The 14358-nt window shown below is 41.2% G+C and overlaps 1 protein-coding gene across 2 annotated transcripts in view; it reads right to left on the reverse strand.

The window, feature by feature from the left end:
- The window catches only part of CTBP1 (C-terminal binding protein 1), a 583387-nt gene that overhangs the window by 326637 nt on the left and 242392 nt on the right, over positions 1 to 14358 (reverse strand). For both annotated transcript variants that reach the window (XM_063457649.1, XM_063457648.1), the window contains exon 3: positions 7119 to 7272. In XM_063457649.1, coding sequence (XP_063313719.1) covers positions 7119 to 7176 — 58 coding nt within the window. In that variant the 5' untranslated portion in view covers positions 7177 to 7272. The remainder of the gene's footprint in view (positions 1 to 7118; positions 7273 to 14358) is intronic.

A 14358-nucleotide genomic window follows, 5' to 3' on the forward strand; every position in this document is an offset into this window, starting at 1 on the left:
TGTCTGTTGTTTTCTTTGAAGTACTCTGAGCTGGGGTTATCGCTGTCCTTCTTTAGGCTAGATAATGTAATCTATCTTCCATTGATTCCAAAGATAGAAACAAATATTTTTGTAGCCTCTGGATCACGTGGTATTTTAAAGTAGTTTGAAAGAAAGCATTTGCTCATAAAGAGATTTGATTTATAGAGAGTAATAGGGACTTTTTTCCAATGTTTGCAAAATAACCCCTAAGTAGAATATATTATTCTCTTTAAGAGTGCTTGACAGCCCATTTTACCAGGGGAAATAGTGAAATAGCTGAATGCGGAGAGGGGGTGCACGTGTGTGTGTGTGTGTAAAGGATTTATTTTAATCACAGTATCCAAAATGAGAAAAGCTGGGGATTTTCAAGTGCTTCATCTCTATTGCTTAATCTACAAATTGATTTTAGCAGCATTGGCTTTTTAATACTACGGTTCTCTCGTGGAAGAAAAGATTGTAAACCTTTGTAGTATGCGTTCCAGAAATGTGCTTTCTAATACCATCAGGCCCTCAGGAGACATTGCAAATTTATGTTCATGTTCAAACCAACTTTAAACCCCAATACCTCTCACCAATATTACAGAAACAAAGCCTTTTATGTTGCCTTGTTGTTTTTAGCCTCGTGCTTCTTGTAGCTTCCCACTTACATTATTAATTTCACAGATCAAATGATGTATGAGTGCCTTGTGCAGTTTAATAATTATACAGACATTTAAACTCCACAGCATTGTCTCCGAACCCCGTGATCTGCTTTTTGTTCTATTCAGGGATGCACTGGTAACCTTAGCTCCTGGGACAAGCTGTAGTATATCATATGGTAATAGACTGGCTAAATACAAATTTGACTCAAGAAAAACCTAATAAGGTCAATATAAGTCGATTAATCATTAGCCTTTGCCAAATAGCACTGTATAGGAATCCAGTTTTGGGAGCCAGTCAGATTGGATAAAATGTGGAACTATTAAATCACAAGTAAAGAAATGGTTGGAAAAAAAAAATATCACTATATACTTATAGGCAGAAATAGATGTTTTTAATTCCAGGACATAAAAAAATGAATTAATTTAAATAGAGATTTTGAACCCTGGAAAATAAAACAGGTTAATTTCTGATTTCAAGTTTAAGTAAGCACGTTATTGATATTAATTGTACTTAACACAGTTGTGAGTGTGCCTGCAATGTGTTATTAATGTCATTATTATTATTATTAGTATTAGTAAAGAATTACTACAGATATTAGTGCAGAGTATTTACCATATTTATTGATTATTTAATGTGTACATATTTCCACAAATTGTTCCAGATGCATCCAGTATGACACATACGTGGTACAGATGAAGTAGAAGAAATAATAAAAGCTGATTGATCAAGCGTATCAAAACAAAGTTGCTTGTTTAAAATGTCTCAGTGGTTAGGAATCACAAACGCCCAGCAAGGCTGTTTACTGTTTCATCCATCTCAATTCAATGGAGGATTCTCTGTTTCTGGGAGATAATTGCGTGAGAAAACTATAATTCAATTATCTCTCAGATACAGGAAAACATACAATATTTCTAAAACACCCCAAAAATACATTTGAATAACTTAGGAACCCCACAAAAGTCATATCACCGAATAGCTTGGATCTCAGCGCAAACTTTGCCAAAATATCACTCAAATCCCTTCGGTGGTTTGGGAACGCCATTCAAATTAAGTTTTGACCAGTCAGCCACGAGGTGATGTCCCAAAACAGTTCCATAGAAAACTAGGCAATGACTGGTCATCTTTTGGGGGTTCTCACACGAACACTGATGAATGCTCCCCCTGGCTGTTAGGGAGCGAATGCTCCCCTTGTTCGGTAGTTCATGCCTCCCGAACGCCGTTCTCATACCTGTTCGGGAAGTTGGATGGTGGGCAGTACTAGTTTCCTGGGTGTTCGCGGTGTCGCATATCAATGACCATGTACCACTGCCTGTGTTCGGGAGACAAAATGGCCACCAATTCTTGAAGCAGGTGTTATACGGTTATACGGATGGCGGCCACACAGGGGCAACACTTGCACTAATGACCAATTTGTGGTTAACAGCTAGGGGTGGTCGGTAACTAGGGCCGCCACCAGAAATTTTGGGGCCCCTGACAAAGCACAAGGTCTGGGCCCCCCTCCCCCTGCCTGGCCGGGCTCCCCCCCCGCAATGAATGCAGTGTGTGTTAGTGTAATGAATGCAGTGTGTGTGTCAGTGTAGTGAATGCAGTGTGTGTGTGTTAGTGTAATGAATGCAGTGTGTGTGTTAGTGCAGTGGATGCAGTGTGTGTTAGTGTAGTGGATGCAGTGTGTGTCAGTGTAATGAATGCAGTGTGTGTGTTAGTGCAGTGGATGCAGTGTGTGTTAATGTAGTGGATGCAGTGTGTGTTAGTGTAGTGAATGCAGTGTGTGTGTCAGTTTAGTGAATGCAGTGTGTGTGTTAGTGTAGTGGATGCATTGTGTGTGTTAGTGTAGTGAATGCAGTGAGTGTGTGAGTGTATAATAGTGTATGCATGTAATGTAATAACTGTTATTCCCCCCTCCCTGTTTCTTACCTGGTCCAGGGAGGGGGGAGATTCCATGATCCCTGGTGGTCCGTGGCATTGTGGGCCCCCCCCCCCCGCCCCCCCCCCCCCCCCCCGGCTCCCTATACTTGCAGAGAGGGCCCAGCGGACTGCAGCTGTACTTTACAGTAACCCACGGCCGCACGTCTCTCGGGAGATAGAGCAAGGGAAATGCTGTAAAGTACAGCTGCAGTCCGCTGGGCCCCCTCTGCAAGTATAGGGAGCCGGGGGGGCCCGCAGCTGCACCTATATATAGCGATCATCACTATATATAGGTGCAGAGAGTAATTGTGGGGCCCTGGACTGCTAAAGCAGTCCTGGCCCCCCAGGACCGCCGGGCCCGTGACAACCATTATGGTTGTCACCCCCTGATGGCGGCCCTGTCGGTGACTAGATGGTGCAAACAATGGGACCACACCGAGTCGATTTGGTAAACGAACGGGGGTGTACAGACAGCCGAAAGAAAGGGAATAAAAGTGTAGTTAGGGCATCCATTCCACTACAGATGGCAGCATATTACCTTTGAAGTGGCCATTCTTAAAGGGACAATATCGGCACCCAGACCACGTCATCTCCATTATTTGGTCTGGATGCTATGTGATCCCCCCAATTCCATTTTAACCCTGCAAGTGAAAACATTGGAGTTATGCAAGAACAAAAATGTTTCATTGCAGGTATTTTAATACCTGCAAGTCCACAGAAATAGCCAAGTAAAACTCTGGCTGGAAGGCACTGAAATTGCTGAGATCATTGATCTTGATGATCTCAGCCAAGGAGGCAAAACGGCAGTTTGGAGACTGGCGCTGTAAGGGAGAAAAACTAGGTAAAAGATCTGTCTTATTCCGTACCGGTGAGGGCCAGGAACCTACATGGCTACCAGGGCACTATAGTTATAGTGTCCGTTTAACATGGTGCCTAGATAGATGTAACAGCTTCGGATGAGGACAAGAGAGTAAACTAGAACTAGTAGAATATCACGCAAACAGATATCAATAGAACAATTACAAAGAAATCCAAAATGGAAGCCATCACAGGGCAGTGTTCTGTTTGTGGTGATGGTTTCAATAGGGAGTGGAACACCATTACTGGTTAGTGTCATCGTTTTGGCCCTGAAAAGTATGGGTACACAAGGTAGCTCAAATGATGCAATAGGCTACTCATCCAAAAAGTTTTGGAAGGCAGAATATAAAATGACAAACAATGGGGTGTGAGGTACATGGAATCTGAAACCATGTAAATGGAATCTGAAACCATGTAAAAATACGTACCAAATTGTATCAATGAGGTGAGTGAGTGTATTTACTTAGGTAGGAGAGGACATAACTAAGTCCCCTTGCATACACATATATAGTTGATTGGCATAGTTGCATTGTAGCTTCATAACCTTCTACATTAAGTTAACCAAATACATTTGCAGATAGATGTGTCTGTATGAAGAAACCCAAGTTTCATTTGAAGCCTACGCTGACTACGTTTTGATTTCAACTCATCCATTGTTAAATTGAAGGACAAAGCATCACCAAGATAATGGCACAATTAGATGATGGTGCAAAGTGTACAGTCATTTGCCCATTCCTCCTTTTCTACATGGCAGCCCTGGTTCTTTGAAATGGACCTCCAAGAAGTGGCTATGAAAGATTAGCTTAGTTTACTTGGTGGAAGAATCCTAATGTTGGTGGTGAACCCTTACTTTCCTAAAATGTATTCTTTCATAGTTTTTCCTATATGTATAATTGTCTTATTATTGTTTGCTCTTTTCCATTGTTTTGGTACATTAAACTAAAGGTTTGTTAATATTTTTTTAAAGGCACTACTGTCACATCCTGTTCTGTTCTGTTCAGATGTCTGGCCTTGGCTTCTGGTATTCAATACTCTTTTTACAATTCTTGTTTAGTTTTTCTTGTTTTTTTTCTGGTTTTCTTTTATGTCTGGTTTTCTTTACGATGGGTTTTCTGGGTTCATTCCTTTATTCCGTTCCTGGAATTCCCAGTCTCCTGGATTCCTTTAAATGCTTGTTTTTTGTTGCCACACCCATTCCTTTGCCATTAATCCTTTTTGTGTCAGTCTGTTCCTGCAAGCAGTGGTCTAATTTCTGCTCCTTTCTTTGCAGGTAAGTACTGTGAGTGTTTTATTGTTGTATATTTAGTCATGCATATCTAGGCAGTTAGGACCCACTGTAATTGGAGTACTTTGGCGCAGCAGTGGGCTGCATACATCTTGGCCATTTATGTATGTCTAAATCTCCAATGTTTATTACATATATAGTACTTAGTTACGTCTCCTCTTGTTTTGTCTTGTATATCTTGTCTTGTTTTATTTTGTCTTGTATTCCCAGTTCATGTACAGTCCTGTCCTGTTCTTGTTTCCCTCATGTATTGTGTACTTGTTCTGGGTTCTGCTTTCTGTCCTGCTCCGCTTCTGGGTTCTTTTAGTCTTGTCTTGTTATCTTGTTTGGTGCCTGTTCTAGTCTTGCCTTGCCTTGTTTCTAGTACTGGATACATAGAGGTCTGCTTAATATCCGCTCCTGGTATCGGCTAATCTGCATCAGGGCTTTGGTATGTGGCCGCACAAACCCTGGTGCTCAACACCAGGGGGCGTGTGGTTACCCTGCACCAGACCCTGATTGTCCATTTCCACGCTGAGACTCCCATCTTCCTCATCAGGCACACAGGGGTCCCAGTCTTCAGACCACCACCCGTAGAAACTACTTTCTGTGCATATCAAATTATTTTTTTTAATTCTATATTTAACATAAAAAATAAATCAAATAAATTTACATTCACTCATACAGTCATAGGTAAAATAGGTAGAAAATAACCTTGGATCTGTCGTGCAATATATGAACGTATGAAGCCGTGGAGATCAAGTGGACTGCATAATCTTGATCATGAAGAATTTAACTGATAGGATTATGTTGTTATATGATAACATATAATGACTCCAGGCTTAGCCTACACATCTGCCCTATTCAGCTGTGAATGAAGTGTGTGTGTGTGTGGAGGGAGGGGGAATAAAAACAGAGATTTTGGAATCTATTAATGAGGTGTCATGATTCCCTAGTGACCCAACACGCAGAGTGTAAATATAATAGACACAAGCAAACATATATCGGTCCTTAGAGTGGCCGGGCTTTACGTTTGTTGGAGAGAATGGTCGGGAACAAGCCGAGTCAGGGAAACCAGAAATCAGGACAGCAAGGTACAATTGCAGAGTCAGAATTAGTCAGAATAGCCGAGATCAATATACCAAAAAACACTCAGAAATCCAAGCACTATTGGGAACCAGAATTAGAACCACAACAGGGCAACGATACGTGCCCTATGAAGTATTTTTATAGTCTGTTTCTTTAACCACATAGCCACGCCCCCAAAACATGACATCGTTAGTGTCATGACATATGCGAGCATGCACCCAGTCATAAAAGGGTGGGGCTACAGTGCCAGACGTCGGAACTGCTGAAGAGATGGGAGGGATTGTGGGAAGGGTCCCTCTCCACCTGATGGACCCCCCCAGGCTGTGTCACAGCCTGGCCAACAAAAGGTAACATGGCATGAGGGCAGAAAATAGCAATTAAAATAATTGTTAAAAAGTACCTGAGAACATGTTCTCGATGAGAAATACAAAAACCCATTGAGTTATTTACTTAAAGGACCACTCTAGGCACCCAGACCACTTCAGCTTAATGAAGTGGTCTGGGTGCCAGGTCTTTCTAGGGTTAACCCATTTTTTCATAAACATAGCAGTTTCAGAGAAACTGCTATGTTTGTGAATGGGTTAAGCCTTCCCCTATTTCCTCTAGTGGCTGTCTCATTGACAGCCGCTAGAGGCGCTTGCGTGATTCTCACTGTGAAAATCACAGTGAGAGAACGCAAGCGTCCATAGGAAAGCATTATGAATGCTTTCCTATGTGACCGGCTGAATGCACGCGCAGCTCTTGCCGCGCGTGCGCATTCAGCCGACGGGGAGGAGAAGAGGAGGATCGGAGGAGGAGAGCTCCCCGCCCACCGCTGGAAAAAGGTACGTTTTAAACACTTTCCCCTTTCCAGAGCCGGGCGGGAGGGGTCCTTTAAGTGAGAATTAGTTAGAATTAGCAAGGTGCTACATTTCAGCTTAAAGTTGCTGTACTTAAAAAATATCTGAATAGTATAGTTCCCAGCTATTTGGGGTCTCAGTAACTTGAATAAGAACATATAACCCTTTATTAACTTCACCACAACACCACAACTGATAGAATAGTAAATTCTTCCCATATGCAGTATATCATTTTCGATATTGGTACTTTCTCTGAAATGGTTCTAAAAGAAAAAAGGTAGCCAAGGGATAAAACATAGAATAAACAACACAGTAAACATAAACATGGTCACAATCATTTTCTCTGACTATTTAGAATCATTAAAGGGGATAAAAACAAAACTACATTTAAAGTAATTTGGACCTCTTTGCAGTAATATGATAAGTGGATATGCAACATTTTAATAAATTCTGTCCCCCAATCAACCCTAAAGGCATAACCTCCTCCCAGACCTCCTCACCTTCAAATATACGGTCTAATCTCTGTCGCTTTACTTTGTGTTTTTCCATGAGAGACATCAGACTCCGAGATCACAAGGACTCACCACACTATCTTCTATGGGTGACTCGTGGGTATGCCCAGTGCTCCTGGATATGCTCCTTCCAAACTGTCACCTGTGAAGACAACCGAAAAACAACAAAACATTAGGAGAGATCCAAACAAATATTAACAGGGGATGGGGAAATGTTTATTAACCAGTCAGAAAAGCAGATACGACTCTAAATGTCAACTCACAATAACATCTATGAAATCACAAGGTTAGCAAAACAGTATATACATTCCATGTGGTACACAGCGTAGAAAGCATTTCACATGTGAATGACATAGAATACTGGGGGGAAAAAAAAGATACAACAAAACATAACAAAACACGATGGCAGATATGGAAAACATACGAGCAATTATTTTATTTTTAGAGAAACCTATAATGTAATTTACCTGGTTAATCCTCTGCATTGTGGAGACATAGAGTCATATTAATAGTTTGTAGAAAAACCTTTAAACACTGGGGGAAAAAACCAATTTAAAAGCACTTAGGATCAACGTATTCGATGTGTGGTTCGGTATAAAAGCCAGTAATAAAAATCATAATACCCTTGTATTTCTTGCTTATTCTAAATAACGCTTTAATTTAAAAAAAGTACCGTATTTATCGGCGTATAACACGCACTTTTTCCCCCTGAAAATAGGGGAAAAATCGTGGGTGCGTGTTATACGCCTATATCCCATAATTACTTACCTGTCCTGAAGCGTGGGCCGGCTTCACAGCTTGCACCGCGGTACAGGAACTTTAATTTCATGTTCCGGTTTCCGGAGGGACTGAAAGGAAGTGTGCACAATAGTGTGCACACTTCCTTTCAGTCCCGCCGCAAACCGGAACATGAAATTAAAGTTCCTGTACCGCGGTGCAAGCTGTGAAGCCGGCCCACGCTTCAGGACAGGTAAGTAATTATGGGAGGGGAAGTACACTATGGGAGGGGGAAGTACACTATGGGAGGGGGAAGTACACTATGGGAGGGGGAAGTACACTATGGGAGGGGAGGGGCGGGGGGAGTACACTATGGGAGGGGAGGGGGGGGAAGTACACTATGGGAGGGGAGGGGGGGAGTACACTATGGGAGGGGAGGGGGGGAAGTACACTATGGGAGGGGAGGGGGGGGAAGTACACTATGGGAGGGGAGGGGAGGGGGAAGTACACTATGGGAGGGGAGGGGGAAGTACACTATGGGAGGGGAGGGGGGGAAGTACACTATGGGGGGAGGGGAGGGGGGGAAGTACACTATGGGAGGGGAGGGGGGGAAAATACTATGGGAGGGGGGGAGAATACTAGGGGAGGGGAGGGGGAGAATACTATGGGAGGGGAGGGGGGGAGAATACTATGGGAGGGGAGGGGGGGAGAATACTATGGGAGGGGAGGGGGGGAGAATACTATGGGAGGGGGGGAATACTATGGGATGAGGGGGGAATACTATGGGATGAGGGGGGGGAATACTATGGGAGGGGGGAAATTTCCTGGAATTTCTTTCTAAAAATGAGGTGCGTGTTATACGCCGGTGCGTGTTATACGCCGATAAATACGGTATATGCTGCACTCACCTGAACATGCATATATTATAAGGGTACTGTTGGGACCAATTAATACAACATACAGAATGCAGTGACCTCACTTACTAAACACAGGCTTCAAAGCTCACAAATGAAAGGTTTTAAAAGGTTTTTTTTTTAGACGTCAGTTTTTTTTTTTAACAAAACAAAATAACTATTACATTTTGTGAGGACTGAAGCTGCTGTGAGAGTGCTCTGGATTCTATATGATGTAAATATATATCATTTAGTGGTTTTAAGATCCATGCTACTGTAGGTGGGATGTCTCGCCACCTGGAAAGTCGAAAATCTAAGTTTCAGGTTTGACATTTTCTTATCATGGGGAGGGCTTCTCTGCTAAAGCAAGACTGTTGGCATTGACAAAAAAATTGTTGCCCAAAACAGCGGCACTTCTTACGAGCCATATTTCTAGTTAGGCAATTCTGTCTCAGAATTTGTATCTCCCTCGTCAATTCTCTAGAAATCCCACCTTGATGAGTAAACTGGAGTGTGATATGATTTAAACAAATAACATACAGCATTAGAAATAGAAAGAGTACAGTGTATTATGTATTACTTTTGAATCAAATGAAAAAAATATATATTTTGCATCTTCAAAGCATTGTGTAAATCAAATATTAAAAATATCAATAAAACTACAAAACGTGAAAACGTCCAAGGGGGGTGGGTGATTCTGCACAACAATGATTTGCTGTATAAATTAAATCAAAATGCAAAATGTATGGGAAAAGTGTGACTACTGGAGTGAAAAAAAAATGTTTCTCCTATGCAATCCTTAATATATATTTACATTTTGTAGCATTGTTGCATTGATTCAGCATCAAAAACATCAACATTTTTTTTTTTAAAAATAACAAAAACACAAAATAAAACCAGCAAAAACCTGCAGCCGGTAAATTTAGTAGTTATACTGTGTGTTTTAATCTTTCAATGACAGGAAACATTATTGTGCAGTATAAAAAGGCTTATAAACTAGATTCAAGGTCATATTCTTTAGAGATGTGTAGGGAATGCAATTCTACGCTCAGCAGCAAATAATGACAACTTGTGCAGACATATGAATGCATTAGATCATATCTATAGATTTATTTAAAACTGTTGACACTGAACATTTTTTTTTATCTCACGCTTTCTGAAATTGTCATTTGCGAGGACTATCTGTAACTGCATTTAGCAGGAGTCACATCCCAAACTTGCCTTTACTGCCATCATAGGTCAATGATTAAACCATCCCACTAAAAGTATCTTCATGTCTTCCAACCCTGGATGCCACATTTACAGAACAACTTAAAGAGCGGAACGAGAACGCAAAGATGCTCCGTGATTTAAAGGAACATTTGTGTCAGGACAAACTAAAGTGGGTGATATGCAGTAACAGTTATATCAGGAGAAACTAAAGGCTATTTATATTTATACGGGCTTCAAGAAAAATGCCAAAAATACTAGGAAATCAAAACGGTGATAATATTTTTGTCGAAGAAAGAAGGACCGTTAAGAAGAAGATATAGAACATGGTTGTGAGGTTGCGAGAGGTTTAAAGTCATTTCAAGCTTATGTTTACACCAGTTGCATTAATAACAAAGATAAATGTTATAAAAATATTGATACATATTAATTTATTAATAATAAAAAGATACTCATATCTGGATTTCACTAATTTCTGGAAAACCCCTCCTAGATCCCTCATAGATATCAGACCATCTCCTCTTTGACGTGTCAAACAACCGGATTGAGCAAATGGGCCACAGCTACACATGTATGTGACATGTATGTCCTGAACATATTACAAAAGTCAAGAGAGGAGCCGCACTCAATCCGAATGACCACCAGGTGCACTAGGAGCAGGACCAGCAACCCCACAATGATCAAGCAGACAAAAAGATGGTCTCCAGGCACTCAAGGTGGTCAAGCCGTAGGCAGATTGTTTGGTTCAAAAACATGAAAGAGCAGCAACGTTTCGACCTGCTATGAGGTCTTTGTCAAGCTTGACAAAGTTTCCTTGATGTAGTGAGACTCCACATACTACAAATAACATAATTTTCAGGTGCTGGTCATATGCAGAGTGCTACATTGGGGTTATAATAAAAGATTAAGGACTAACTCCAACCAGTAGTGTATTCTGGTTTTGTGCTGCCCTAGGCATGACAAAACTCGGGCATCTCCCCACCCTTCTAAATTTCACTTCCTGTTAAACACTCACTCACTCACAGACACACACTGACAAACACACATACACACTCACTGACAGACACATATACAATCAGTGTCAGAGACACACATTCGCTAACAGACCTACACATTGACTAACAGATACACAGTCTCAGTGACAGACACGCATACACACACTGACAGACATACACATTCACTATCAGACATACACACTCTCACTGACACACACTGTTTGACAGACACACACACTCCCACTAACAGACACACACACTCTTACTAACAGACATACTAACACTCACCAACAGACACACACACACTCACCAACAGACACACACTCTTACTATCAGACACACACACACTCTCACTATCAGACACAAACTAACAGAAAAACACACTAACACTGTCACTAACAGACACACTAAGAAACACACACACTAACGCACTCACATTTTTGTAAAAATGATTTGCTTACTTTTTGGTGGCTTCTTCCCTGGGGTCTAGTGGGGCTGCTGCTGGCTGGGCTGGTAGACATGTGGATGGGCAGGCAGGCTCATAGTGGAGGCGGCAAGGGAGCAGTGATCCTCCTGTTCAGTGATGCTGGAGTGACATCATATTCCGGCTCCGGCATCACTGCGGTGCGCACGAGCTTAGCAGGGATGAGCTCAGCCCGCTTCCCACATCAGTCCATGCCAGCCTTGGGGGTGTACAGAGGTAGCCGCCCGGCCAGCTCCTGAGCCCCCCAGGACTCGAGGCTAGAAAGGCATTTGCCAGGGCGTTTGGGGGGCAGATTTTTTTGCCGCCCAAGGCATATGCCTTGTCAGCCTCGCGGTAAATACACCGCTGACTCCAACTAAGGACCAAGACTGAACTGTTGAAAAAAGTAACAATTTTGTGCCGACTAGATGGTTTTAGGTTCCTATCTACCATTCGGCTTTGTGTTTTTATGCCACAAACCTCCTTAATAATCGTCCTTTAAATTTGGCAGAAACCTACGTCATCCCTACAGTTCTTTTAGAACCAGGCTACACTAACCTGTTCTTCAAGGATGGGTGATATGTGAATTATAAGGGGTTTGGAGTTGTTCTTCCATTACAAGGAGGTGGATAAATTGCAGGTTTACACCAATTTACTATCCAGCATACGTGTGCCAAACAGGACCTGCACAGCTGATCGCTTCTTGTAGACTTGTTTGCTATCCCCGTCCTGTTTCTCCCATAGAATCCACATGTTTACGTGTTCTGGCTCCCAGTGACATCCTGATAAATTAGAAAATAATGCAGTGGCCATTGACTGCACGATTCAATCACCGAGGGCCAGGAGAGCAGACTGAGCATTTCAGCTGCATCAACTTTCCATTGTCACTAAAATCAATCAACCTCCCCAGATTTGTAGCTTTGCCATCACAGCACCTGCAATGCCGCCAGTAGAATTAGTCATTACTGAACTCAACTATTGTTTGCTTGTCCCCATCTTATAAAAAAAATCAGCCTTAGTTACCATGACAGAATGGGAAACTTATAAATGCACTATTAGAGCTCATTTCTAAACATATTGCAGAGTCCAAATATTGACAGCATAGCAGGTTTAGTGAAGCTTCTTCTTTTTTTTTTTTTTTTTTGGTCAATTTTTTTTTTGGCAATGCAATAATTAACAACCGTGCTGAAAAAACCATGTCAATAAAATTTTACAGAATATGAGAATGGGACAAAGTGATATTTGACATGTATAAGATATGCACTATTTTTTGGTACAAGTCAGACGTGTGTCAAATACATGCAAGGTGACAAGTTAAGTAACCTTATAACACGTTGGTTATTCAAGATTAACCCCTTAAGGACACATGACATGTGTGGCATGTCATGATTCCCTTTTATTCGAGAAGTGTGGTCCTTAAGGGGTTAATGTAAAAATCCACCGGTACCAACATACTTTGATAGTACCACTGCATTTAACTAGAATAGGGAAGTAAGAATACAAGAAAACAAAGTAACAGAAAAAAAGAAAAGCATGCAATCATGTATATATATAAATGAAACCAAGAGGGCTGCACTCACCTGAACATGCATACATTATAGGGTGCTGCTGGGGCCAATATATACAACATACACAATACACAATCCAGCGCACTCGCTTATTCACTAAACAATGATTTCAAATCTCACAGATTTTAATAGTTTTATTTAAAAACACCTCACCTAGGCTAAAAATAATGGGGGTTCGGTTACATTATATGATCATATATTGCATAAGCCAGCCACAAACGTCAATGTACCCCATTCTTGGCAGAGAGTCCCGGTAAGGAAGTTTTTCCCAAGTAAGTGGGCTAATCTCATAAGAGCAGACATTAGGCTGTGAGAGTAGGACCTGCCATGGGGTACATTGACGTTGTGGCAGGCTTATGCAATATATGATCATATAATGTAACTAAACTCCCAATAATTTACCTAGGTAATATCTGAAATCATTGTTTAGTGAATAAGCGAGTGCACTATGAGGATTATGTATTTTATATATATATATATATATATATATATATATATATATACAGGCAAGATGGCATCTACTTGTGAATTGCGGGTATGAGGACTCAGACAAGATGGCTGCTTTGAAAAGAAAGATGCCCATCAACTAACACCTGATATCAAGAAGCGCAGAGGACCCGCAAGGTAATAGGAGCTAGGTGAGACGTATCTCATGCCCCAGGCCAGTGTGTAAGCAGGCATCTTCTGGCCACAGACTAAGAGGTTTAATTAAGCTTTGTAATGCTCATTTGCTCTTTAGAAATGTGAGTTTATTTAGTAAACTAAGAATTGTGAAGAACTGACAAGTATGTCAAATTTTAGGCCAACATAGTCAACTGAAAAATATCTTAGCCAGAGACCTGTTCCAGCTCGACTGTTTTCACCTGCAATTTTTATTTCCTGTATAAATACTCATTAGTTGTTGGTTTAGTGAATATATAGTCCAGAACTAGAAAATTGGTACAGGCATGTCCCTTTAAATTACACCAAAACTGCTTGTTCGGATGTTGGAGACATCTTTCAAATCTCTGGCATAATCTAAGTTTCCCCACTGAGGCAAGGCTTATAGCTATATGCTAACCGTGCCTTCAGTACAAACCTTTATTTGTTATTATGTGCCTAAACTGTGCCTTTGTGCAGAGCATCACTAACAAATGTCCCAGAAGTCTTTTCACCTGTATTGTTCTCACAGAACCACTCACCATTTCATACATTTCACTTCCAAGATAGAATGTTTTGAAATATAATGAAACCACAACGAGAAGAAATATTAGCACATACAACAAAAAAGCCTATAATTAAAGGAACACTGGTTATTGCAATTAGCAGGCCGCATCATGGGTAATTATGTTAGGGATTTGAAGTAAAAAAAGATAAGACACAGAACAAATAGATTCCAAAATG

The sequence above is a fragment of the Pelobates fuscus genome, chromosome 6, assembly GCF_036172605.1.
Source record: "Pelobates fuscus isolate aPelFus1 chromosome 6, aPelFus1.pri, whole genome shotgun sequence".
Classification (NCBI taxonomy): Eukaryota; Metazoa; Chordata; class Amphibia; order Anura; family Pelobatidae; genus Pelobates; species Pelobates fuscus.